The sequence below is a fragment of the Oenanthe melanoleuca genome, chromosome 14 (assembly GCF_029582105.1).
Source record: "Oenanthe melanoleuca isolate GR-GAL-2019-014 chromosome 14, OMel1.0, whole genome shotgun sequence".
NCBI classification, from domain to species: domain Eukaryota; kingdom Metazoa; phylum Chordata; class Aves; order Passeriformes; family Muscicapidae; genus Oenanthe; species Oenanthe melanoleuca.
This window is the reverse complement of record NC_079348.1, coordinates 10831793-10859008: the sequence shown is the minus strand read 5'-3', so window position 1 is coordinate 10859008 and position 27216 is coordinate 10831793. Positions and strand designations below refer to the sequence as shown.

The window sequence follows — 27216 nt, the reverse complement described above, 5'->3', positions numbered from 1 at the left end:
GCTGGGGACAGGGATGCGGGTGTGTGAGTGTTTATAATCACCGTGGGGATGTCCAGCCGGGCTGGGGACAGGGATGCGGGTGTGTGAGTGTTTGTAATCACCGTGGGGATGCCCAGCCGGGCTGGGGACAGTGCGAACCCAGGTGTGCATGCGGGTGTGCCCGGCCCCGGCTGCACAGCACCGGGACACCTGCTCGGGCTGCGAGTGTGGCCGGAGCAGCTGGGAAGTGCATTTCCACAGCGAGGTAAACGAGCGTTTTTAAAGGTGCGCAAAGCAGCTGTGACTTCAGTCTGTTTGCTGGGACCGTGCCTGGTACAGCGCAGAATCAAAAACCGGTAAATCATGTGTAAAACAGGCAGAAAAGTGATGCCGTGGGTCTGAACTCTCGGGGCAAACCCCGCAGCCCTTCCTGCTGGCCCCGGGCCCGGCCGTATCACACGGCTCGGCCCTCGGGCCCTCCGCGGCCGCCATCTTCCCCCGGGGCCGGGAAGGCAAGCGCCTCCCGGGCGGGCTGCGCCCCTCACGGAGCCGCGGCGGCCGCTGCCACCTCCCGGCGCGGCCGGGACAGCGGTGCCGGGGCCGCCCGAGGCCGGCGGCGCCCCTGCCGCTCGGGGCCGCTGCCGGGGGGCGCGGGCGGGGCCGCCTCACGCCAGGGGCGGGGCCGGGGCCGCGTGAGGCGGCGCACTGCGCACGCGCACCGCGCCGACGCCCCCGGCACGGGGCCGTGACGGCGTAACCAAACCTGCGTTAGCCCCGCCCCCGGGGTCTCCCGCTTGACGGACTCGTGGACGGACCAATGAGCGCTGGGAGCCCCGTACGGGCCGGCGGCGCCGGGGCGGTGGCGGCCAATCGGGCGCCGTGGGCGGGGCGGGCCGGCTGCGCGTTCCCAGGCGCCTCGGCCGGGCTCTCAGTGCGCTCGGGGCGGTGCCGGCGCTCGGAGTGTTTGGGGCCGGCGGAGCGACGGGCGGGCCCGGCATGGGGGTGAGGTAGGGCCGGCCCGGCGCACGGAACGAGCGCGGCCGGCTGTCGGGACCGGGTGCGCGCGGCGGTGGGACGCGGAGCCGGGCGGAGGATGGAGGACAAGAAGGAGGAGGGCGAGGCGGAGATCCAGGAGCACGGGCCCGAGCACTGGTTCAGCAAGTGGGAGCGGCAGTGCCTGGCTGAGGCCGAGCAGGAGGAGGCGCTGGCGCCGGAGCTGCAGGACGAGGCGGCGGCGCAGCCCGAGCACAAGCAGCAGAAGCTCTGGCACCTCTTTCAGAATTCGGCCACCGCCGTGGCGCAGCTCTACAAGGGTGAGCACGGCCAGGGGCCTGGGGAGGGCACGGCTGGGCGGCTGCGGCCGAGAGGCCGGTGGAGGCCGGCCGCGGTGAGCTCGGGGCTCGGGCAGTGGGGGGTGGCGGCGCCGAGCAGCCGCGGAGCCGCCGGGGTGGGGAGGTGCCCGCAGCGGTACAAAGGGGCCGAGGCGGCGGGAGGAGCGGCTGCCGGCCCGCGGCCGCCCTCAGAGACGGTCGGGAAAACAAAATGGCGAGAGGGAGGGGGAGCCGCGGTCGCGGCCCGGACAGCGCCCGGCGCGGCCTCCGGGGCGGCTCCTGCGCCGGCCCGGCCCGGCCGCACCCCCTCCCCCGGCTGTCGGAGCGCTCGGGCCGGAGCGCGGCCGCGGGGCGTCGGGGCGCTCCGGCGGGGGCCGCTCCGGGAGGGTCCGGGCGGTGGGGGCGAGCCCCGAGTGCCGGGGGGGTGGGGGGGGCCAGGGAAGCCCGGCCCTGCCGGCGGCTCCCGACGCCCAGCCCCGGGAAGAGACTCCGACAAAATGGCGAAGCGGGCCGGGCTCATTGTGCGGCGGGGCCGGGGCGGGGGCGGCCGGGCGCTCCCCGCCGCGCCGGGGGCACCGCGCCCGCTGCCCCGGCCGGGCCGCTGCCCGCCCGCCCCGCTCGGCCCCGAGCCGGAGCTGCCTCCGGAAGGTGGAACAAAATGGCGAAACCTAACATGGCCGTTCGGAGCGGGTGACTCCAAAATAAACAGCGTGTGTCCTTCCCTCCCTGCAGACCGGGTGTGCCAGCAGCCGGGGCTCTCCCTCTGGGTCCCCTTCCAGAACGCCGCCACTGCGGTCACCAACCTCTACAAAGGTAAGGGGCTGCCCCCCGCTGCCCCGGCAGCCCTCCCCGCCGAGCCGGGCCCCACTCTGCCTCCTGCCCCGGCTTACTCATAAGTAGGGCCTGTTAATGTCTCTTATTCACCCTGATAAAATCTAACCCGAGACTGCTTCCTGAATCTTGCAGGTTTTCCCTGGGCCACTTTAGCTGACGGTAGCTGAATCTTTTCTGTTGCCTCATGTCAGTGACTCATAAACTTCAAAGCTGTTTCACTTTGGGACCCTTGAAAAAGGGTATCTTTAATATGTGTCTGTTTCTTGTGAGTGCAAGGCAAGCGTACAATGGTTTATTAAACTGAAATTCCCTGCATTGTTTATATTTCATGGTGCATTAGATGTTGGGGTGCCAGTATAATGCCTTCTCTTTTGTGGTAAGCAGCGTTGGGTTTAATGTTCATAAAATTCTGCATAGACGTTATGTGACAGAAAGTTTTGTCGTCTTGTGGCACTGAGGCTTCTTAAGTAAGCCTACCAGTTTATTTTAAGCACTAGAATGTTATTATGGCTGTGTCCAGCGTGGCTGTAAGGAGGCAGTGTTAGAACTTCGATAGGAGTGTGCTTTTCATGTGGCTGTGCTTTAGTGCTGGTTTACTGGGTGTTTCTGAACTCTGCAGTTCTTTGGGCTGTCACAGGAATTCTTGTGTGCAGAAGGATCATTCAGTGGTTTTTACTTTGTTCAAAAGGTTGTGCTAAAATGGTACATGTCAGTGAAGGCTGAAGTTGGCACATTGTGATTCCCATTGTTACTGCCTTCCATTCCAAGGAAGGGAAGTGCTTTAAAGTCCCAGATGTTTGTTTATCTGGCTTACAGTTTAATTTTTTTCCCCCCCTTTTTTTTTTTTTTTTTTTTTTTTTGTCTGGTTCTGTACAGCATTATCTGTAGCTCTACCTCTATGCTCCTTCATTTACCTCCAGTTTTGTCATTTTGGATTTGCTTTAAGCAGTTGGACTTGATGTGTTTGTGATGGGTGATCAGGTTTCTGACAGATGTGGACAGAGCAAGGAGGAGATGTAGGTGCACAGCCCTCACTGCCAGAGTCTTGCCTCCTGCAGAAAGTGCATTTGAATGCTGTCTGTGTGTGTGAAGGGGCAGCACTTCAGAGCAGGAAGGTGCTGGCCTGAGGGATTGGGTCAGTAGAACATGTCTGGGGACAACAGTCATTTGAGAGTGGTGGTAGAGCAGGAGCAGGTAGCGTTAATAAATTGTCTGGAATAATTACAGCCTGTCTTTACAAATGGCATGGCTCTCCTTTATAGCATCTTTAGTATGAAGACTGAGGCTGTTTATTTCTGGTTAAAATGTTTGATTGCTTTGATAATGAGCCTTTTTGTTGGCAGTGATGTGTTGAATTGGCAAGTAGGTGATCAGGGAAACTAGAGTTTAAGTTGGAAGCTGACTTTAGTCAGGTATAATGTAATAATACTTCAAAAACTAGCAACTGAAACAAATGTTTTCTTCAAACAGATCCTGAAGTGTTAAAGTACCTGAGTTACTCAGGAATGCCATCTTTCAATTTTCAGTTAACTTGCAAGTGAGTAGAAATTTGGTAATAACATGGTAGAACCAGCTGAACACTGTCATATTTGACAAGTTTGAATCTCTTGCTGTGAACTTGCTTTCCCTAGTGGTGAACATGGCTCTTAAAAAAACTCCTGTTTTTCACATTCTCAGTACTGTTTGTTTTGAAGGACTCTGTCAAAACACTGGAGGAATACTTGGTGTGGTGAACTGAACACCACAAACTGCCTCTTGCCTTGTCAGCTGCTTTCTGATCTGATATATACTTGGATTTTTGAGGCATCATCTTTTTAACAAGAGCAACCCGAGGAATGGTGCATAATGAGAATGCCATGATATCTTGAATGTCAGCATTTCTTCTGAATATAGATTAGAAGTTTAATATCACACCACACTGGTGGTCTTACATCCTGAATTTCTGGTGCTGATGATAGAGACTGAATTCAAGGCACTTCATTATCTTGCAGATTGCACTAAAAAACTGAAGGCATGGCTTGTAATATAGGATTTAGAACTTAAGGCCACTGTAGAAAGTTCTAGGTGTATGTTAGAATAAGACTTCTGAGCCTACAATTTACCTTGTTTTTATTAAAAAAACCTTGAATATTTTCTAATGTTAATTTTGACTTAGTAGTTTCAGAATACATTCAGTTTGACTGCTTAGGTTTTGCCAGTTTAACTTTGTAAACAAAGTAGTTGTGGCTTTTACCATAAAAATCTAATCTACCCGGGGTAATGATGCTTGAAACTTCTCTGGGCTGCATCAGCAGTCAGTGTTTGACCTCATACCTAGTTCACAGTTAGCACTTTATAAAGCATTCTCAAACAAAGAAAGCAGGGTATTGACGTGAAGTTGGCCTCCAAGCCTCAGAAGGACACTCCTGGTATTTCAGGAAGTGATTAAAGGAGCATTTTCAGTTTCCAAGTTGGCTCCAGTATGTTTGGGCAGCATTTACTGCCAGTGCATTGGAGTCTGGGCTGCTGTGGAGTATAAAATGGCAGGAGGAGTAATCTGTCATGTTGCCATTGCTTTCAGAGGTATTAGCATTTGTAAATATAGCCTTTAGATTACAAAGTAGTACAGGCAAAATACCTTTAGAGTGGACAAAAGTAACAGGTTAAGTGTATTTTGTGTTCCTGTTTAGTTTATGCTGCATGATTTAGCTCATTTTGGTGGTTTTGGTCTGTTGTGTTAGGTTTGAAGTGCTGCTCTTTGGCAATGCAGATCTCAGTGCTGAATTTATGGACTGTGCAGTGGTGCCTTAGAATATAAGTCCAAGAATAGCATTTAGTAGTAGTTCTTTTTGGGTTCTGGAGTGTGACAAAGCTACATTAGAGTGTCCGTCACTGTTTGTAAACCAATATCTTGGGATAGCTGTTATTAAAGAAATACATTCATGTTCTGGGCAAATGGCTTTTGCCTTGGGCTTCATTAATAAAACAAGAATATAAAATGCTGTTTAAAGTAGCTTTGCCACATTGAAGAAATTCTGTGGAATTCAAATAAACAGAATTGGAGTGGTTATATTCATGTCTTTTAAGGAGCAAGAGCAACATAACAGTAGTTAACATGAAACTGAAATAGGTGTTGTCAAAGCTCTGATAGCAAACTGATGACAAACTTTATAATTGTGTAGTGAACAGGATTTGTCCCACCTGTTACTGTGGTTTGAAACTTACTCAAACTGGTAGCCAGAAATACACTTCCCGAAGTTTGAAAGCAACTTAATACATGGCATTTAAGTCTTTTGGAGACACAGTTATAACTGATGTGCACAGGTGACTAGTTACATTAACAGAGTGAAATTGTATTTTGTTGTAGTATTTTTTTGTAAATAGTGTGTTTAAAGCTTTTGTGTATCAAAATTGCCATGGCATCCTAAATGGGGAAGGAAACTTTCTTAGCCTTTGTAAATGGTATGTTGGCTAATTGAAGGACATTGGTGACACTTGTATTCTAACTAGTTTGAAAAACTGTATCCTGTGAATTGCCTCTGCAATTGAAAGTCAACTGAAAATAGAATAACTTGAAAGAAACCTTGAGTTTTCTGGCAGTTCCTTACCTTTCAGAATGAAGAAAAGCAGTTATTCCTTTCTTATGTTGAGACTTCCTGACTCTATTGATACACTTTTTGTGTCTGAGTTCATTTAAGTATCTTCCTGACAAGCTCTAAGTATGTTTTTAATGTAAATAAAGTGCTGTAGTGTTTACCTGAAGTACAGTAAGTGCTATTTAAGTGGTGCTGGAGTTGCTGCTGATTATCTGACTTGTAGAGGATGGAACGTTTTGCCTAATACTCTCTTCAGGTTTAATGGAACTCCTCTTTGCTGCTGCAGCCACCTTGGTGCTGCCTTATGATGTAACCTGTAGAAGGTGCAGATGCCTCTTGTTCCCCATGGTTGACAGGAAGCACATCAGTGCTGTGCCATGCTGTGTGTTGCTGTGAAACACTAAGAACATTTTTCTGTCTTCTTGCAGAGAGTGTGGATGCCCACCAGCGAAGCTTTGATTTAGGAATTCAGATTGGCTATCAGCGTCGGAATAAGGATGTGCTAGCCTGGGTTAAAAAACGTAGAAGAACTATTCGAAGAGAAGACTTGATCAGCTTTCTTTGTGGAAAAGTCCCTCCTCCAAGAAATTCTAGAGCTCCCCCAAGACTGACTGTAGTATCCCCTAACCGAGCTACTTCAACAGAAACTAGCTCATCTGTAGAGACTGATTTGCAACCCTTCCGTGAAGCCATAGCTCTGCATGGTAACAGTCACTTTTTCAATACTACTTGGTTAAAATTGGGTGGGGGTTCTTAAAGCATGGTTGGCATATCATGATGTGCTATGTACCTGGTGTTCCAGCTGAAGGCATCCCCTTCATCCTTTAAGGGAGCATTTGCATGTATAAGGCATGAGGTGGCTGCTAAAAGTTTGTATGGTTGAGTATTTTGAATGAAGAAAAGGTATTAAATAAAAATGAAATTTGGGTCTGTAGTATTGCACAGCTGTGAACTCAAAGTATCAAGTCTTGGTAGTGTTTTCGAAGTATGAAGAGATTTGGCATTCATACCAATGCTAAAGTAAACAATTCTTGGAAAATGGCAATGCTATGCTAGCAACTAGCTAAATATTAAGATTTGATGACTAGAAAATTTTTGGGACTTAGGGAGGGAATTTGATGTCTGTGGCTTCTGTCTCTAGCTCTGCAGTACCTTTGTTAGGCACTGGACAATGCAGTTCAGCATTGTACTTAAAGTACCCTGGAAAGGGTATTTCACTTATTTCAAAAATGTGTAACTGAGTTCTGTCCAGAACTTTGTTATAGTTCACTTTCAGATTTACATGTCTTCCTTGACATGAATTGCCTTGCTTGCCATCACCAGCAGTGGTGGTGCTGTATCTCTTTTCAGACATGAATATTCAGTAGCTTATTTTGTATTGGGTTATGATTTAGTAAGTGATCTACTTTAAATTGCTCTTGAGGTGAGATGAGGTAGTTCATATCTGGGCTTTATGCCTTCTAAAATTCAAAAGGGTAGCAGATACCTTGAGGTACAAACCCTAGACCATTCTAAAAGTAAAAAAAAATATGCTATCTGGAAGTGCAACCTAAATGAAATTTTTACTGTCTAGATATTCTCATTGGGGTGGGGTAGAATTGATTAATTAATTAGAAGAGTGGATTCCTGAAAATGCAGTCTTGGCTTCTGCTGTGCTGTGGTGGTTTTTCAACAGGCACAGTCCAGACACTGTTACTGTCTAGGTGACAGCCTAAGTCTGGTGTTATTTGCTGCCCTGTTGCCTTTTAAACCAAACATGCTTCTCCACCTAGTCATATTGGTTTTGGCAATTCCCTGTCTCATACTGGAAAGGGATTAGGGAACTCTGTGCACCACTGTTGCTTATTCAGTGTAGATAAAATTTTATGAGAACAGCTGCAGAAGCTAGCTCTCACTGTGACAAGCACCCTCATAAAAATGGTTTTCTGAAAATATAGTTGAATCTGTGGAGTTGGATTTAACTGTAAAAGTTCAGTCTCAAGTGAGAGGAAGCTTAGGTGGACTCTAAGAGCAGTGAGATCTGAGTAAACTCAGGTATTTTTACTGGTAATGCAGCTCTTTTTGTGTCCATGTGTCATTTCTTAGCATCTGCTTTGTACAGAGGTGGTTGATGGAAGCCACTTCTCTATAGCATGAGGATCTGAGCAGTGATATATAAAGTTTCCTGTATTTCATAATGGAATGCAAGGTCATGAGGAAGTCTGTCCTCTGCAGTAGCACTGTAGGGGCCCAAAATGTACTTTTCCCCTTCATCAGCTGGTTGACAAGATTACATGTCAGTCACCTTCTGGATTAGGTTCTCCTCATATCAGTTTCATTCTGGTTCTTGACACAAATGCTTTTGTGCTAAACTTTAGTGACTAGGGTTGTACTGGGCCTCATAACTGCTTTTAGGTTATTGCTTACAATGTCTGCATTGCTCCAGCTTCTCCCCCTTTTGTTTTCTTTAAGATTAAGGAAGTTGTGATCAAGCAATCCCATGAACTCATTTCCTATTTATTGTAGGGCTTCTCAAAATTGTTTTCATTTTGAAACCTGCCAAGGATTTTTCAGGTGTGTGTAACTTGTCCTCATTAGGCCTGTGCTTAACTTAATTTTTGGCACATTGTTTGGAGGTACTGCTTCTAGGTATCATGAGGGAACATGAGAGCCTGATGATTGTGAGGAGCAGTCCAGACATGGAGGTTTTGAGAGGAGTTTCCAACGGGCATGTAAAGGAGGGAGGCTGTTTTATGCCGGTTGGCTTCCTGGTGGGAATAGAGTGTTTCTTTATTGATCATTTGGATGGGTTGAATTTGATTTGAGGGTAATACTGAAACTTTGCTGCTTGCAGCAAGACTTCTTTTAGTGAAGCTGGGATAGGTATGAATAACCTATGGCACCAATTAAAGTTCAGTGGAAGCAGAGCTGGTGTATTGACTTCTCAGAAACTAATACATGTCTAAAGACCACAGCATTATAACTTGCTGATCTTCTCCTTTGATGGTGGAAGACACCTATTTTTCCATCATGTAACCCTGAATGAATCATTAGCAGATCTGAAAACTTTGACAGAAGCAGTGCTAACAAATTAGCTAATAATTCAGTATTTCCTGGGACATCAAACACAATCTAGGAGTATGCCCTAGACTAAAATGTTAGAGAACATCATTCTTTAGGCATCAGTACAATCTTTAAACTGTATGCTTCATCTGAAAGGAAATACCTTAAAATTGGATTTTTGGCCTTGCCTCTTCTGTCTCCAGCCCTGTAACTCTGACCTGTATTTTATCTCTGCAAGATGTTTTGCCAGTTTTTTGGACAAGATGTTGATCCCAGAATTTAATCATGTGATACTGGTTATCAAGTCTTTCTACTACAAGAAAACTTGTCTTGAAAGCAGAAGAGTAGAGAAGAACTTGTTATAGTAGCTAAATGCAAAATGGTCATAACAAAAAATGAGGCATGAGAATGTTTAAGATGTGTGATCTCCCTTTTCTTGTAACTCCATGGCCTCTATGCTCTGCAGTTGTTATTGAAATCTTAAGTGTTACTTAGTGAGAATGAGACTTTGGAACCTTTCTCTTGAGTGAGTAAACTTTAGTAAACAATGTCTTTTCCCTTATTATCAGCTTTTTAATGTTAGCATGCTGATGGGTAACCTTTGAAATAAAGCATGTCTGGTGACTTGAACTGTGAATATTTGCAAAGAAGTTCAAGCCTTTTAGAAAAGCTGAGTAGTTATCTCAAGGTAATACATGATGTTTTATTCTGAAGTGCCAGTGCAGTTTTGTGAAACTTTAATGAAACATCAGTCTGATGCTTGCTGTTTTTAAGATGTGGTAGTAGAAGATAATACCTTTATTGTCCAACATATCAATTACAGAGTTGGGTTTTTAACTTCCATTAGTCCCTGAAATGTGATTGCAGCTAGGGAGAGTATGGATGTATCTTCACCTACTCTCTGGATGTGTATTGACATTTCCAGTTCTGTAAGAGATGAGTCTCAAATGACAGAATTACATCAATCTGAGCTAACAGTACAAGATTCCCAAACACTGCCACGTGCTTGGCCACTTGTGCCTGGCTGTAGCTGGCGTAGCAAGTCTGGTGCACAGCCCATGTGCTTTACTGTGGGATGTGCTCTGTGCTTCACAGACTGTCCTCCCAGCATAATGGGAGAAAGTGCTGTGATGTCAGGAGGGAGAAGAGGCAAGCTTGGAAAGGTAATGTTGAAATGCATTTGACTTGAGCATTCTTAATCAAAAATTAGGTGAATTTGGGAAAAAATAGGGCCAGCAGTATTAGTATATAGAGTTTGTATATATTAGTTCTTTTTCTCCTTGGATTTAATGTTGTTGTATCTCATTCATGTGGTTTGATCTCTTTGGGGTAGGGAGAACACTTGACCATAGAAGTGTGTGGCCCTTAAGAGTCTGAATTTCCACTAGGCCTTCATATTTGATTCTTAGAATATTAAAGTGCAGTTTAAAACAGGAGCACTTGCAGAGTGGAGAAGCAGCAGTTGGTAAAAGAGGGGATGGGTGAACACTGTTCAGATTGGTCTGACACAATTTAAAGGTTGCATGTATATATAGCTGTGATGGAATTGTGTGTTGGTATGTGCTGCTAAAACTTGCTCTTTGAGCCAGTATTATGAAAGGGTAAATATGACAGAAGAGTGACAAGAATCTCTCTGCATGCCATTTTATATTTATCTGGGGTTAGTAACTAATTCTTGCTTTAGTCACACTTACCTAAACATGAATGTTCCTTTTGATACTTCTGATTAAAACCTCTAGAAAACAATAGTTAGTAGTATTGCTATACTGAACAGTAGCTACCCAGTATATTATGCTGTGGTAGTGACCTGAATAAATTATACATGGGCATGATTGCAGTGCAGATGAGAGTGTTTAGAGTTTGTTAATCCAGTAGTGATAAAACTGCTAATTTTGAGTTGATAGTTAAGTATTTTGTAACCCATGAAACATACTTTCAGTCAAGCCTTCTAATATCTTGATAGTTTTGCAGTGTACTTAGTTATAAATTGACTAGTATTGATTACAGCTTTTTCTAATAGTACTAAAAAACCTTTAAAATATAACTTATTGTAAAATCATTGTCTATGAAATGTCATATTGTTGATGGAAGATATGACAGGAATGAGAATGTACTAGGTACTGCAAAATGTTTGAGATATGCCTTCCACTTCAAACCTTTCCAATTTAAAAAGGGGCTGAGAGCCATGTGTGCTTTCTTAAAGGCCTCTGATAATAAAGGAGATGTCCCTGGTAGAAAGGAATGGGAGACTTCAGAGGTGGATGTGAGATTGTGGTAAAAATTAAGCCACTTTAGCAGCTGTTTGGATCTCTGCTGTTGTACTGAGGTTGGGAAATGGTGTTGCTGACAGTCATGTCATTTTACCACTTCCTAGTGGTAACTAGGTTTACTGCTTTAATTGCTTTGGGAAGAGCTCTGAGTCTGCAAGCTTAAACTCAGAGTAATTCACAGTAAATGGTTTTTCTGAGATTTCCTCTGCCTTGCCACAGCTTCCCAAGGAAAAACTGAACTCTCTTCCCTTTTTTGAGCTTTGTAGATTGTTCTCAGACATGTTGGTTACATGAAGTGGCATCTTGATATTTGAATGTATGCCTTGAGTTTGCTTTGGTTCTTCCATGTTAGCTCAATTAGCCAATCTTAAACTGTGATCTGAGTGTTTCATTTGGCAGTTTTGCTTTCCTGGATGGATGGGCAGTGCTGTGTAATCTGGTTCACTGCCAGGGGCTGAAGTTGTCACTCAGTCTGTCAGTGTACCCAGCCATGACTCTTACTGGTACTAAATGCCTGTGTGAGATGCAAGATTAACCTGTAGCTCAAAGTCCATGCTGTGATGCAATATCCTTGTATTCTGATCTGCAGAAATTAATTCAGCGCTACTCTCCTGCCTTAGTTGAGTTGAGTTGAAGATGTTAACTTCTAGTTACCTCCTGAAGGTTGTTTGTATATTTAAATGTGCAGTGATTGAGCATTACCTAAATACTGGGAAGTCAGTGACTGCTTTAGGCATTGCTTGTGAACTTTGGCAGTCTGGTTTACAATATGCTGCAGCATGTTACAGGTGCATCTTTTAACTGTATCAGCAATTTTAAAGAATGCTCGTTACTTGAAAAGGCTCCACTTAAAAACATAGTTCTTGAGTGGTGCCAAAAAATGTCTTTTCACATCACAGTCAGTTTTGGGGTTTATTTAGAATAATTTTTTCTTACTTGGGCACTAGATGTAGTCAAAAGATGTAATGATAAAACTGAATTACTGTGTTGCTCATTGGTATGAGTTGTATAACAGTAAATGACTGATAAGTGATGTAAATGTTGACTCTTAAGTGTAAGTAATGACACTGAACTTGTGTGATTACAGCAAGTTTTGCTTGGAATAGGGATGTGGGGGGAAATCTCTACAATCACATTGGATTTGAAAAAATGTCACCTGTATGCTCAGTTGTTTTCCAGTTTAAATGTACAGGATGAATTAATGTTTTTCCTAATGTATGTCATGCCAGTTGAAATTAAACTACTGATGTCTTTTAATTGTGAAGTGATTTGTTACCTGCCCAAATTATGCATGTTAGTAGTTTATCCAGTGTATGGTATCTGGATTGGCTTTTTCTCATACATTTATCATCAGTTAGCTGCTTTACTTTCTTTGGTAGATGCATAGGAAATTCTTTTCCTTAATGGTTTTGAATTTAAGCTTGACCTTAATCCTAAGAATACTGTCACAAACCTAACATTTCTGAGTTATCTTTACACTAAAACAGCTTCTTCTGTTTAAATACCCTGGCATTGTGAATGAGCAATGTTTTTGCTATTAAAAAAATCTTCAGGGTGGCTTTTGGGGTTCAGACCATGCTTCTGAGCACTGTTTGAACACCACTTGGAGCTGTAAGCAAAAGCCCTAAGAAAGAATCAGTGATTAGTGGCTGTGTAATGCCAGCTCTGTGTAAAAGTATTTCCTGTGCTGTTAAAAGCTCAGAGTTTTGAATGTTCATTCACTAGTGTTTGATAGAGTGGCATTGGTTCCTGCTCCATCCTGGCTTGTGTATTGCTGCAGGTGGCTTTTAGCCTTCAGCTTCTGACTGAGGTTTCTGGTGACTGATGTTGTAGTTCTAGCAGTTCTCTCTTCCCAGAGCCTCTCAAGTTGCCTATTTGGCCTACCAGCCAAATTGGATTGGGGTTTGTTAGGCTTGACTTGTCAGTCAGTGATTTTTGGCTGCTCATTTGACAGTACATGGAGAGATGTGAATTACAAGATTTAAGATGGCTGGACAGAGCTATAGAATATTTAAGACTGGAGAAGAGAGCTTGAAGATTTTGAGGGTTACTGAGAGCTGAATCTTCCTGGCATTCCATGCAAAGTTCAGCATTTCCTTGTTCTTACTGTTAAAAAATATGCAGATCTATCTTCTTTCTTTCCTAGGGCCAACAGATGTTTCTGCACTCTCCTACTAATACTCAGATTTGAAGAAGTTAAGATAACAAAGATGTTTGTCTTATCTCTGAGCTCCTGTTTAACTCCAAATACAGCCTGAATTGGAAACTGAGAAGAGCAGTTAGACTTTTGTGTATTAGTCCTTACTAAGCTTATGTTTTGGAATGTTCCACTTTGGTAAAATTGTAATGTTACAGAAGGCAGAGGTTAAATCAGTATGAAAAATCATGGTTGTCTTTTTATGGCCTTGTTTCTACAAGAAATAAACTTCAATTTAAATTAAACATTTTTCATCTAAATACAAACCAAAGTACTTGCTGGTACCTATGACAGTAATTTGTATCAGATCTGTTGATAACAAATTTTGGGTGATTGTCATGTGGTTTTCCTTGCTTGTTCTTTAAGTGCATTTCTGAATTTAATAATACTAATGTGTTGGCTATTAGTGTTAGCCATGAAATAAAAGTTTGTATTTATAAACTAGCTGTGGTGTACACCTGTCTGAGACCTGCTGCCATGCTGCAGTTTCCTTCAGGGAGTGAAAGGGAGCAGAGTGGTGGTGTTGACACAAGACCAGGTCAGTTCAACAGCCTTGGCAGGGCTGTGCAAACTCTTGGCCAAGTGTGAAGCCTTTAAATTGAAATGATCTGCTCTTGAGTATGTCCATGTTTTGAATAGCATGTCATGCTTATGGAGTTAATGCTTGCCAGAGTATGCTGTTACAACCTGGTGTGTAAGCTCACTTTTAAGGTGATAAAGTGCAGTTCTGGTGACTGCTGGATTATTGCACTGAAAGCTGAGAAGGTGGTTCTGACTGGAAGGGTACAAAGAGCAGGATGAAGTGTCCCTCAGCTCCCAGCAGAGTGGGGCTGAGGCGGTCCCGTGTGGCTCACGGGCACTGAACTTTGTGTGCTGTCTGACTGAAGCCCTTTTTCTCTCTCTCCCCAGGTCTTAGTGGTGCAATGGCTAGTATAAGTGTTCGCTCCAGTACCCCAGGCTCGCCTACTCACGTGAGCAGTGGCTCCAATGCTAGTCGAAGGAGAAATGGACTCCATGATGTTGATTTGAACACTTTCATATCAGAAGAAATGGCACTCCACTTGGACAATGGTGGAACTAGAAAGCGTACCTCAGCCCAGTGTGGCGATGTCATTACAGACTCACCAACTCATAAACGCAACAGAATGATCTAAACTGCAAAAATTTCAAACCCACCATGCTGCTTGAAAGCCACTTGATCCTCAGAGTACTATTGAAAGGAAACATGAGGCCATCTTTCCATATTCACTGTTTAAAACAAAGAATTCAGTAAATGCCATAAAGGAAATTTTAGATATTACATTAGATGCCTCTTGTAACTGCGGCTTTCTTAAACTATATTCTTAGCAGAGGACATCAGATATTGTGTAGTAGTTAGCAAGATCATCATAGGTGAACATGTATCTGTTCCAAGGCTAAAAGTGACCTTACTTGTATTATTAAAGGGAAAGGAGATTTCAGATGTTTATTTGGCTATAGAATTCTTTTTTTTTTTTTTTTTTTTTTGTCCTTTATTTCCTGCTTTGAGTATTTGCTTAAACAGTATTGCCAGTTTGACTGAAATTGTCTACAACATGACTTGGCATCTTTGTCAAAACTGCAGGCTTCCATTTTTTTGCAGCACTGTACCATGCACCTAGTTTCTGTATAGTAACAGTGTGCAAGTTATAAATATTGGACTGTACCCTTTTTAGTTTTAAAAGCAGTTGATAATTCTGGTGATTGTGTGATAATGTAAAGAGGTGCTATGATGGTCATGCAATTAATACTTAATATTGAATCAATACAAGGATCTTTATTGGATTCACTTTGTGTGTTCTAGTGCTCTGAAGTAGCAATATTAAACTTTCCCCAATTAACTTCATAGGCTTTTAAATCAGTTTGAGAAAATATATGTACTTATTGGTATTATCCTTGTGGTAATCATACACAGTGCAGACTGCACCAGTGCTGACCTAAATTTAGAGAAAAATGTCCTGTAATTGGAAAATAGGCTTTTCTGTTCAGTATTAGTGAAGGGTAGGTTTTGTGTACACCCATATCCTATTTTACATTTCTTGTGAAGTAATTGCCCATTGCTGGGGAGGGGTGGGAGGAGAGGGAATGTGGGGAATAGTTGGAAAAAGGGGTGTGTTCTAACAAGTAAGACTTCTGGTCACATGTGGAAACTTGGACTAACTCAAACAAGATTCTGTTATGCCATCCCCTTCAGGTGGGGGTGACATGCAGGTTCTGTGAAGTGCTAAGAAAATAATTTAAAACTGGAAGTTGATTATAAAACTCTGGATAAACATGCTGTAAGCATGAATTGAAAAGGATAAATGGCTTTCTTTTTGTGTTTAGCTTACATTCATAGGATTGAACTCTGGCTGCCGTAACTTAAGCATAGTCTAAAACTGAACTAGAGATCAAGACTGTTCTAGATCTGCTGCAAATCTGTTTCTGAATGGGGAAGGACAGATGTCAGTCTGAGTGCTCTGACTTTTTTTTATGTGAAGGGAGAAAGTCTTTGGTGGAGAGCTCTGGCTTTAAGGCCTCTAAATCTCTGCCTCAGAAAGGGATAGCACAGGAAGAGTAAGAAAATGAGGAGCTCCAGCCCTGCACGTTGGGAAAGGGGTATTTTGAGAGGTGGGATGCATGCTTTAACTGGAAGCATTGGCTGGTCCTGGGATTAAATGTAACTATGCTAGATTCCCAGTGCTAAAGATTGTGGTTTCTGGTGAAGTTAAGGCACCTTGAGCTCCATGTTAATACACAGCTCTTAAAGGCTTTTGCTTATGTGCTTGTAGAGTCAGATCTCTTCTGTGTTATCTTTGCTGTTTGAAGCAGACTTCACTGTAGGTTTGCCCTTTTTACCCTGGTGCCCTCTCATCGATGTCTGTAGTCAAGGCAAGACAGCAATGCTATGTGAGATACTCAAGGCTCACTACTTGAGCGTGATTTCCTTGCCTTGTGGTGCTTCCATCACATTTCTTTACACCCAAGAGCCCTTGAAGATGTCAGCAGTTGCACAGTACTGTAGTGAGAGGCTCTGTAGTTCATGGACAGCTGTCAGAACTGTCCAGAGCAAAGTAAGAACTGCTCCAACCCCACCTGTGTTACATAGCTGAACTTGCACATCACTTGAAGACTCAGTATACATTAATTTCAGTTACTGCTATTAACTACAATTCATAAAGTTTAGTTTATGTAAGATGTTAATACTGCATAAAGCTAGTTTTCATTTGGAGACTGCATTTTCAGCAAAGATTTTGAAGATGGTATCTGAATATACGTTAATATTTATTAGACTGTTGGCAGAGGGATTTTTCTGTTCTAAAAGAAAGGTGGAGTCCTGAACAGAAAGGACAGGTGTGTGAGAACCATTCTTCCAGCTCTTCTGTTTATTTTTTAACTGGCTTGTACAAGTAAGATGCTTATGCTCTGCAATTTCTAACACACTTTATTCTTGATGTGGTACAGGTGACATCATACTGGTATCAGTTCTGCACACAGGGACTGAACTGTAGTAGTGCTGCTGGTCTAGCCCAAATACAGAGCCTGTTTAAATTTCTTCTCCCCTTTCTTGAAAAATAAATCTTGTTAATGCTCTAAAGCATTAATTCAGTCTAGTACCATCTAAATCTAAATTTTTCTGGCTGCTTATTTAATTTGTGCCATTTTTCTTTGAAAGAAAGCAAACTTTGATATTAAACTGGTTGCATTAATGTTTTTTTGCTTGTACCTTAAATATTTGGCAACTTTTGATTGTTTTTCATTTAGCCCCAACTGTTGTTTGCTCTTTGACCTCTGCCAGAATGATCAAAAAATGCATGTATTCACCTGGTAAACACAGGAGAACAGGTTGTCTTAAAAAAAAAAAAAAATAAAAAAAAGTCCAGTACCTGTTGCTTTGAAGACTATTTCTTGTGCCAGTGTAGAAAACTAATGTTCTGGAAATAGCTTTCAGCTGTTATCCAAAGTGTAGCTCCTGGAGCCAGAAGTGAGTTGATTTCAGTAAGGAACACTGACTGGAGAACTGTTCAGTTTGGTAACATGGTGCTTACTTTTGCTTTCTCTGACTCGTGCAGTTGGCCGGTCTCTTCTCCATGTCCATCCAATCTAACCTGAGTGTGCGGCAGTTACATAAAGTACATCCTGCACTGAAGCTACTGAGCTTGGCTTGCTTATTAATGAAGTAAGTTTTCAATGTTCAATTTAAATCTATATTACAATAAAGTCATGCAAAAATGATTTTGGTTGAAATTGAAGTCCTGCAGTTTAAACTTACTTTCAAATGTGGTTTACCCAGCTGGAGTAATAGAAACTCTTAAGTCATAATAAACCTAATAAAAAAAAAAATACAACTAATCAGGCTGCTTCGTAGTTCTTTTAAATTCCTGAAGGCCATGGGTAATCCCAGACAAGATGTGATTATTGTGAGCTGACAGGCTGCCTTGGTTGTGTGGATCAGGACTTCCCTTGAATGCACTGCAGTGGTAGCTGTTTGGTGTAGCTTACACACAGGTTTTTGTTTTGTCTCCTTTGGACTAATGACCATACCAAAAACAGGGGTGTACTACATTTGTACAAGATGTTCTGCAGACTTCAACATCACTAATACTTAAGCACCTTAAAGAGATTTAAGTGGCATAGTTTAGGAAGTGAAGTGGTGTTGACTTCAATAGTAGAGCTTTCCAGTCTTTTCCAACAGACTCCTTGGTCTTAAGTGAAATCAGGTGCTTTAATTAGCAGCTTTTCCTGTTTCATGTGCGTGTCCCTAAACCTGCAAACTATTTTCCACTTGTTTTATCAGCAGGTTTTAAATTCCATTATGAAGGAGAGCTTTATTTCATATGAGCTTTCAAGTTTAAAAAATATCTTTTTAATTAGCGTTAACTTTTTTCACTTAGCCATCGAAATGTTCCAACAGGAATTTAGATTATTCAATGGCTTCTGAAACCCAGCATCTTTCAATTACTAGCCTAGAGCTAAGTAATCCTTTGGCAGGGATGAGGAATGCTTGCCTGATGTGTTGTGTGGGGATCTCTGCACCAGGTGGGGCTGATGTGGTTTTGTGGGGCGGCCACAAGACCCCGTGGGCTGCTCATTCCAGAGCCTCTGGTTGTGCAAGGTCAGGGGCAAGGCCCTGGCACTCCTTGTGTGTGCATGGGGCTCCTGGGGATAGATGGAGCCTGGGGAATTCCTCAGAGCCCTGAGTCAACACTGGTGCTGCTGTCCTGGGCCCCTCAGACTGTCCCAAAAGGACAATGCACCTGGGCTGTAGTGAATAAACCAGCCAGAGTCCCTCCTGTGTAGGAACACACAGCTCCTGGCTCTGGAGGCTTTTATAAAAGGGATGGAAGCCAAATGTTTCTCAGTGGGCATTTCCTGTGTGACTTTGGCTGCTGTTGCAGTTACCAGGGTTGTGGATGGAGCACCAGGACTGTTCACTGGCCACAATGGGATGTGAGGGGGGAGTGCACAAAGTACCAGGATCTCCTTGGAATCTACTGTGAGCCCTTTGGGCGGGCACTGCCTTGTAGAAAGTCATAAAATTCAGTATTAAATGCATCAATCAGCTGGTTAAAACAGCATATAAGACCAGTCATAATCATGTTTTGTAATATCTCACTGTTCTGTCAGATTTATTTTAGGGTGAAGTTGTCTCTGGGTGCTATAGAACAGCAAGCTATGCATAAAGGGGAATCCTGGGGTCCCCGTTGGTGTCATGGTGTAACAACTTGGCATCTTAGAAACTCTCACAATGCTTTTCCAGCTCTGAAACTCAAGCCATAAGAAATTTTTTTTTGGCACTTTGAACACCTGGTGTGTTTTTTACAAAACATCAAAGCAGAGGATATAGACCATTTGCATTTAAACTAGGTATGCTCAGAACCTTGTGTTTCTACTGGAGTTGTCAGAGGGCCACGTGCAGCTCCTGCCCATGCAGCCCTGTGTACCTGTGCTCACAGTGCTGCCCAGCCCAGAGGTTAGAGTTTGTTACTTTCCTGGACATTTCCATTTCTATATTGCTGTTTAAACCTAGCTTTCTTGTTTTGAAGTGAATTCCTTGGGTGTCATCTATAATGAGGTATTCGAGATCAAGATGGGGAGAAAATATCAAGTTCTGCTCTTTGAGTAATTACTTGATCTAATAAAATAAGTAACTCAGTCTCTAGTGTTACCTCTCTGCAAAATTTTGGTTTCTAGATCACTTTCAAATCACAAAAACCTCTGCATCTTCAGCACGTTTTAGGCCAGTCTTGTGGCTGTTATTAAAAAATAGCTGCTGTGCTTTTTTGAATGTATTTCAAATTTCAAATCTCTGGGGAGAGAGAGCTCCACTGTAAGTTGGCAAGAGGATATTGCCATATCTATTTCATAGAGTACAGCTGAAGATAACTAATGCTGTCTTCAACAAAAGTGTTCTAATGCCTGTTTTGCTATTCTCTCTGAAAGCCCCAACAAAAAGAAATACCTGGTTTGTGCTTATAGCTGAGTGAACTTCTCAGCTAAAGGGGACCATCTTCTAGAGACTTCCATTGAATGCCCTGCCAGTAATCCAACTGTTTATTCTACTCAGGGAACTATATTTTGTGTTTTTGCTTTCATCTCTAAGTTTTTCTGCTGAAAAAGCTCACTCAGTGAAACCTGTTTTTTCCTGGCTACATTTAAATTACTTCCTGTGAAAGAGCATCTGTGATCTCCCATGGGGTAGGCAGGCTTTTTTCCTCTCCCTGGAGAAACTGTTGTCCTTAATGTCAATCACTGAAGATGCATGTCTTGCTGCTAAAATGAATTTTAAAGTCTTTGATTTAGGTGATTGCAGTTTTCAGAGCAGGAATCTGCTGAAGGTGCTCTGAATGTTGTAGCTGCAGAGGCTTATGTGCTTCCAGATAACAGTGCAGGGATGCAACTCATTTGGAGTCTGATATGATTAATTGAAACCTGATTTGTTTGCATCTGCTTGCTTTGTAACAACTTCTGATGTAGTCTCGCCAGAATTCAGAACTCCTTAGATGCATATTCCAAAATATGAGCAGTTCCTCTGTCCTGTGTAGGAGTTTTCCAAAAAAATGGGTTCAACATGTATAAATCCCAACGACTGGGTCTTTAAGCACAAGACCTAAGAATTCCCTCAGAGTTGTTTCCAGCTTGACTTGATCTTTCCTGATCAACCCACAAGCCTTGTCTGCATCTGGTTTTCTTCCTGTGTGCGACCATACCCAAGAAACTTCTCCCTGTGCTGAACACAGCCTGTCTGAAGGTCCAGGTGTTTCTGGTAAGTGCTTTTATATCATTTGTGGTTGTTTTTCCAAGTTAACATGATCTTGGATTGCCTGCAGGTTGTGGGGCTTCCAGCCCTGAAGATAGTGCAGACTCTGGACCTGCTTTGGGCAGAGATTGGAGCAGGTAACTTCCCAGGCTCCCTTTCCACCTGAATTAGTCTCAGATTTGCTCTGTCCTGACCTTTTCAACATAGTTCTATCTGTGAGGGGGTAAAAGGCACTGTTGTCCTTGCTGCCAAGCCATACCTACAGCTCAAAACACTGACCATGGGATGAACAGATGAATTTTCCTTTCCTATGAGGCACATGCTCCTCTGCAAACTTAAAGGTAGTCATCAAAATTGCTACTCCTAGGTATAGGTAGCCCTTCAAAGCAGAAACCAATCCCAAATTTGGCAATGTGGATTTCTTGTCTCCATCTTGCACACTTCATGGGCTTTGAAGTAACTGGGTGGATTTGGGTGGATTGTGAAGGTGCAGGTGTGTGCTGGGAGTTTGTGTCACCTGATGGAAGCATCACCTCCAAGGGAAGGAGAGCATGTAGCAGAGCCTGGTTTTGATAAAGGCATAAAAATGCCATTTTCTAAGGGATGAAATTCCACTTGAAAGTTTCTCAGTGGTTCTGTATTGAGGCCAAGCCCCCTCCCCATTCATGTTCTGGCAGGTTGGCAGTGCAATGTTGTTTATGTTGGATTCTGTTAAAGTGCATTCTGATGTGATTTGATAAGGGCAAAGGGCAGAACACTGAGGATTAGATACACAATCAGTTAAGGCTCTAACTGCTGTTATGTCCATTTCTTCTATGACTTACTGAGAGACCCTAACCCTGAACTTACACCTGTTGTTTTGCACAAACTTGGGATATTGCCTGAAACTAGACTATGAATTAGTTAATTCTGTTTCAGCCTAAAATCTCCAGAAGTTCAGATTTTTTTGAAGTTGTTCCAATGCCTCAGTGAGTCCAGACTATGCCCAATGGTCAGCAGGAGATGCTGAAAAATAGAAGGAATAAGTGATATGCAAGAGGTGGCACAGGAGCATTGGAAGGTGAAGGGAATTTTCCTGTGGACTCTTACTGCCCTCAGCTGCAATAGCTCTGGGCTTAGACTGGGGTAGGTTTGTATTCCTGCTGGCCCTGGTTCAGTGTTGGCTGTAGTTGCCAATGAATGGCTTGGGTGACTTCAAAAAGTCATTTTTGCAATGATCCATGTGCAGTATTCCTTAGAGCTATGCAAAGCCAAGTAGCCTAAGTTCCCAAATAAAGCCTGATGCAATGGTATGAAGGGAAATCCTTTCTCCTTTTTAAGCCCATGGCTTTGGTTCGTGGTTTAGGCTTGTGAAGGCATCTCTGTGTCACAGGGGATTTCATGGGAGTGATGCTGATGCTCTAAAATACCTCCCAAGTTTTTTAAAGCAATGCAAAGAGCCCTTGGGATTATCTAGATGCTATGCCTAGTCCCTTTACCCCTTTGAAATCCAGTTCTTCAGCAAACAAAAATAATTCCTCAGGTGATTCTTGCCAGTGATTTTGCAATGTTGTTTGTGAAACAAAATGCCCAGAGTCAAGTAACAAGTGCTGTGCTCAGAGGCAAGCAGGTGATAGATCTAAAAAGTGGTGATCTGCTGTTGCTGCACTGAGAATCTCATTGCTCTGAGAAAGAAAACCCGAACTGCTTGACCACAAAAATGAAGGTTTGGTCTGAAGAATGTACAGTTACATGTCAGCTATCTGTGGTGCAGGGCAGGATGGCAGCAGTTCTCCTGCCAGAAGGCTGGAGAAAGCACAGAGCACCAGGAGCTCTCATCTGCTGCCTTTCCAACCTGCCTGGCAAGCCTTGAGTAGGTGTGAATAAGGATCTCCCGAAGGAATACAAGAAAGGGCCACCAGGGGCCATCACCTTGAGCTTGCCCTTTCAAGTGTTATCTATAAATACGGTTCCCCAAAGCAATCCAGCTGGCACCCTCTAGTCAAGCTCATCATGATCTCAGATAAAACTATCAAGTGGAGCCAGATCTTCAGCTGCTTTATGGAGCCTTGCCAATTTCCACTGCTTGGGAATGAGCTGGAGGAGCTTCTTCCCATGCTGGAGCCCTGCAGAGAGAAGAGGGCTGAACCTGCCAGCAGTGCTGCAGCTCACTGATCTTTGCAGGGTGCAGGTAGAGAGGAGGAGGTAAGAATCCTCTGCAAAATAACAAAGATCTTGTGTCCTCTAAGTCCCATGTGGTGGTGGAACCCCTGGTTTTTTGGGAGTCTCACTCTGGAACACATCCATAATGTGGCAGTTATCTACCTACTGCCTAAACATTTTTAAAAAGCAGCATTTGTCCCCATATTAGCAGGCAGAGAAAAGGCAAGGTGGTATGGGCAGCCTGAGGTGTGTCCTGGGAAGGAGTCCTGGCTCTCCCAGGGTCCAGGGCTTCTTGTGATTTAGGCCAGATTTTCTTTTGGAATGTGGCATCCAGCAGGTTGTGCCAAGCAATGCTCTGCCCTGTGTGATGGCAGGGCTGCATCCCTCCCCTCTGGGTTTGCTTCCCTGTGCCTTTGCCTGCTCCTGTGATGGTGGGGAATCAATGCTTTTTTTAGCTGATGAGCTCCTAAGATTATCAGATGAACAGAACTGTACAACAGAAAATCTTGAATTTACTAGCTGTGTTTGTATCCTTAGAAGCACGGTGTGCTGTCATCTTTCTTTTATAAAGATCAAAATCCATCCTGACAGCCTGCTTTGCCTACTTTCTCAGTGGCTGAAGGCAACTTTTCAGACCCTTGGAGCTGAAACTGTCACTTCTTGTTAATCCTCTGTGTTTCTTGTGTTTCAACTTTCAAATATATCAGTAGAGCTGGTGTAATCTCCATAATCATGACTTTATTATGCAAGAGTAACTCTTGAGTATCTAGCCCGAAGTTAACTTTTTAAGGCAGCAGTGAAATTTGGGACAAGATGGCCAAGATGCTTTTCAGGTGATCTGATAAAACCTGTGGCACTGGCCAGCCCAGCAGGTGAGGCTCAGGCTGGTGCCTTGGTTGCTGCAGGGAGATGCTTGAGGCACTGGATGGAGTGATGCTTTCCCACTTCTGCTACTTTTATCTCATTCTGTTTTTCATTTCTAGACATACTGTGTCCATTATCTGCCAGAGTGGCACTTAATCCATGTGGAAAAGTCCAGGCTTAGCATTTCACATCATGAAGCTGGGAATACATTGCAAATTAAACAACATTATTTGCTCTCTTTTCTTCTCTGTCAAGTTCGTGTCCATACAGGATGTGCCCAAGAAATGCAAGATGGAAAAAGAAAATCAATAGTCATTGATGCTAAAATATTAATATTTCTTCAGAATGAGGGGTGGAATAGAGTGAACTCCCAGGAGTTCCCTGACTGCAGTGCTGCAGAGTTTGCAAGAGCATTGGAGAGAAGAGCTTGGTGTGAGCTGACTTTCCTGGGCTCTCTGAAGGGCTCTGACACCTTGCAGGGTGAAGTGGGTGCTGTGCAGTGCCTGCCCTGTGTCAGTATGGGAATGGCACCCTGGAAATCCTGACAGGGAGAACATCCTCTGCTGCTGGGTGGCTGCAGGAATGTCCCACGCAGCCATCACCCCCTGTGCCCTGGGCCAGAGCCACATCTGTGCTCCTGGGCTGGCACGGGGCACGAGTGCACCAGCACTGACATGAGGCACTGACTGGGAGGTGTGGGTATGGCTGAGAAAGGATTGCACAGAGAAATAGGCCAAGGTTTCCCCATGCTGAGGGTGTCATCCCTCCCCAGTGCTTCAGCCCTCCCAGTTACCCCTTCAGAGCAGGTCAGCTGCCATTACTGTGCCAGAACAGTGTGTTGGTGACAGCCAAGAGCAGGCTGTGATCTTTGCAGGCTGGACTGGCTCTGTCCTTGCTGGCCTGAGGGGTTCCCACCCTCCAGAAATGCTCCATGTTCACATGTGCTCAGGTTTCCAGAAGAATTTCTCTTTAGGTGGAAGCCTTCAGATGGGATTTATGTGAACGTGAAACCCCATCAGGCATGGGCAGATTTGGGTTTCCCAGCCCATTCCTTGGGTGCTGCTGCCATCTAGGGTGTGAGCCAGCAGAGCCTCAGTGCTGGCCATGGGCAGCCACACTGTCCCACTATCACACTGTCCATGGCCTTATCACACTGTCCCACAGCCTTATCACACCATCCCACGGCCTTATCTCTCTGTCCATGGCCTCACCACACCATCCCACAGCCTTATCACAGCATGCCCAGGCTGCTCTGCAGGGTTTGCCCCTGAAGGGCTCATGGAGCCAGGCCAGGGCTGAGCCACTTTGGGGTTAAGCACACACCTTACTGCAGTGTGTTATTGCAAGGGAAAAGCTGTGCAGGGCTGCACAGGAGCCCTGTTCTGGGCTGCCAGTGTGCTGGGGACATGGGTTTGGTTGGGTGCTGCAGGTGCAGTGGCCCTGCTGGGGTGGCCAGGAGCCCACAGCAGGCTCTTGCCCCTGGCTGGGCAGGCTGGCTTGGTTGTTGTTTGAAGATCCCTGTGCAGATGCCTTGGTGGTTGTTCCAAGGTCCCTGTGCAGGCTGCCAGGGTGTGTGCAAGGGGTCAGACATGGCCATAGTCACTCTGAGCTAAGCCCCTCTGTTGCACCTGGGCTGTACTGCCACCTTTGTTTTTGTGTTAAACAGGTCTGGTCTGCCAAGCCAAGAAGTTTTTACACACACTTAGAGAGAATGTGAGCCATAGCCAGGCTGGCTGCTGCCCAGCCTGAGGGGCACAGGGGGAACAGATGTTCACTTCAAACCAAGATCATTCCCAAGCTTGAATCTGCACTGATGGCTCTGGCCCTGCATCAACGACTTCAAAGCAAAAGGAATTTTTTTTAATAGTTCCAGCTCAGGTGGAACTGAAATCCCATTTTACAGACTATTTCCACAGATTCCATGTTTGTGAAGCCCAGGGAACAGGACTCACTTTTCAGCAGCAAACTGGAGCCTGGCTGAGTGCACTGTGGATTTTCCCTGAGCCTACCTTGGTGAGGTAAAGCTCTGAGCTTGAACTCCTGGTTAAACAAATTTACATACAGTGTGGAATCCCTCCTGTCTGTCCTGGAGCCAGGGCTGTTTGCCACCCTTGGTAGGGATGAACCAGGACTGAGTAATCCAGGTCAGTAGCACAGCTGTATTATTGTGACCTCTTGATTGAAGCAATGGCCTTTGGGCTGCCTGTGGACTTCAGAACAGGAGACATATTGCCACAAACAAGCACATACATTTTTAAACTGTTTTTTATTTTTGACCATTGATGTAAGTAGAACTAAAGCTGTGGATCTGCATCTTATTCTGGCAAATCGTTTCCCCCTTGTGCCCCCCTGTGGTACCTCCTGTCTCTGCTTTCACTCAGCAATAACTCACCTTTTCTGTCTTTCTTCCCTTTCCTTACTTAGTCTAATTTTTTCATTGTTTCAAATAAGTCTGTGTTGAAATAATCTGTATAGTCCATAGTGTACAGTTGTGAGACAAAGTCCACCAAAGGCCCAGCAGGAATTAGGTGTTTTCATCTCAGTGGGAGCTATGCTTTGTTCCAGGTTTCCTCTTGATTCTGATGAATTTCAGCAACTCAGAGCACAGATTCTAACATGTGCTGTGGCTGTAGAATGAGCTATGGATCAGATATTAGAAGATCTGTAGTTACAAATGATTTGACATATTCTTTTGGGAAGCCTTATAAAGTTATTAGTCCATGCAGGTAACTTGCCCTCCTCCATTTCTTACAAATCAATTCTTTACACACCTACTACAACCTTTTGCTCTTTTGATGTAAGCATAGGGGTTGATCCAACCTTAGAATTGGTGTGGAGTGGAGACATGACTTAAAACATCCAAAATAATACTGGAGTGAACATGTCTGTGGCTTGGAGTGCTGTGTGCAGTGGGGCAGATTTAGAGCTACTTGTGTTTACACCAAGGCTTTGGGACTCACTATTTACTTACAATCAATAAATATTAGTAAATGCCAGTATTTACTTAACTGGCTTGCTACATTGTTTTGGTTTCTTCTTTTTTTATTTTTTCATGTTTTAAAATGATGTGAAGTTGAAAGAAAAATATTCTTCCTAGTGGATATTTCCCTGAATTTTCTTGTGGGTAGCCCCTGTTTTTCCCTTACCTTTAAAAGTACATGGCAGAGTTTTTTCCCCATTTTTAAGGCTTCTACAGAAGGATATTTTCCACTTCTCTGAAGCACTCTTTGGAGTCCTGTGGGGTTGGTGGGAAGGTGATTCAGTTCCTAGAAAAATGCTGAGCTGGCACTTTTTAATGTGTGAGGGTTTTAGATGCATCTCAAGTAAGTACATTTAAAGCTGCATTGATTTCAGTGTGCTTGGGACTTGACATTTTTTCTTATTTGTTAATATGGATGTAGCTGTTGGAGATACTTACACTGAGTAGTTATTACAGATGGACTGAAATCCATCTGTGACTCAGAGTGCAATTAAATGCTTTCTGCTTTTGGGTATTTAGAGATTTCAGAGGCTGCTAGCAATTTTTAATTAAAGCAATTAGATTATCACAAGTAGTATAAATTGTATCTTTATTTATAGAGTTCTATCATACCTTGAAATGATGCTTTTGGGTCAAAAACCAAGAGAAGTGAGTGTGTCACTGAGGAGGGTTTCTGGATGGGGACTGTGAGGAATGGTGTTGTCCCTGCAGTGGTGACATTGTACCTCAGCACATCCCTCTCCT

At 44.0% G+C, this 27216-nt stretch overlaps 1 protein-coding gene across 1 annotated transcript; it reads left to right on the top strand.

Moving 5' to 3' along the window:
* The first annotated feature begins 905 nt into the window (after window positions 1–905).
* HAPSTR1 (HUWE1 associated protein modifying stress responses) lies at window positions 906–17461 on the top strand. Its single transcript, XM_056503182.1, has 4 exons — window positions 906–1292; window positions 2043–2123; window positions 6148–6423; window positions 14138–17461. The coding sequence occupies exons 1-4, from the start codon at window positions 1073–1075 to the stop codon at window positions 14380–14382; spliced, it is 822 nt and encodes a 273-aa protein (XP_056359157.1). The 5' UTR covers window positions 906–1072; the 3' UTR covers window positions 14383–17461.
* Window positions 17462–27216: the final 9755 nt, after the last annotated feature.

Excerpts from the sequence above, each read along its gene's own strand:
- HAPSTR1 (XM_056503182.1), top strand. The coding sequence starts at position 1,073 with ATGGAGGACAAGAAGGAGGAGGGCGAGGCGGAGATCCAGGAGCACGGG. Across the intron at positions 1,293-2,042 it reads CGTGGCGCAGCTCTACAAGG|ACCGGGTGTGCCAGCAGCCG; the intron begins GTGAGCACGGCC and ends CCCTCCCTGCAG. Across the intron at positions 6,424-14,137 it reads TGAAGCCATAGCTCTGCATG|GTCTTAGTGGTGCAATGGCT; the intron begins GTAACAGTCACT and ends CTCTCTCCCCAG.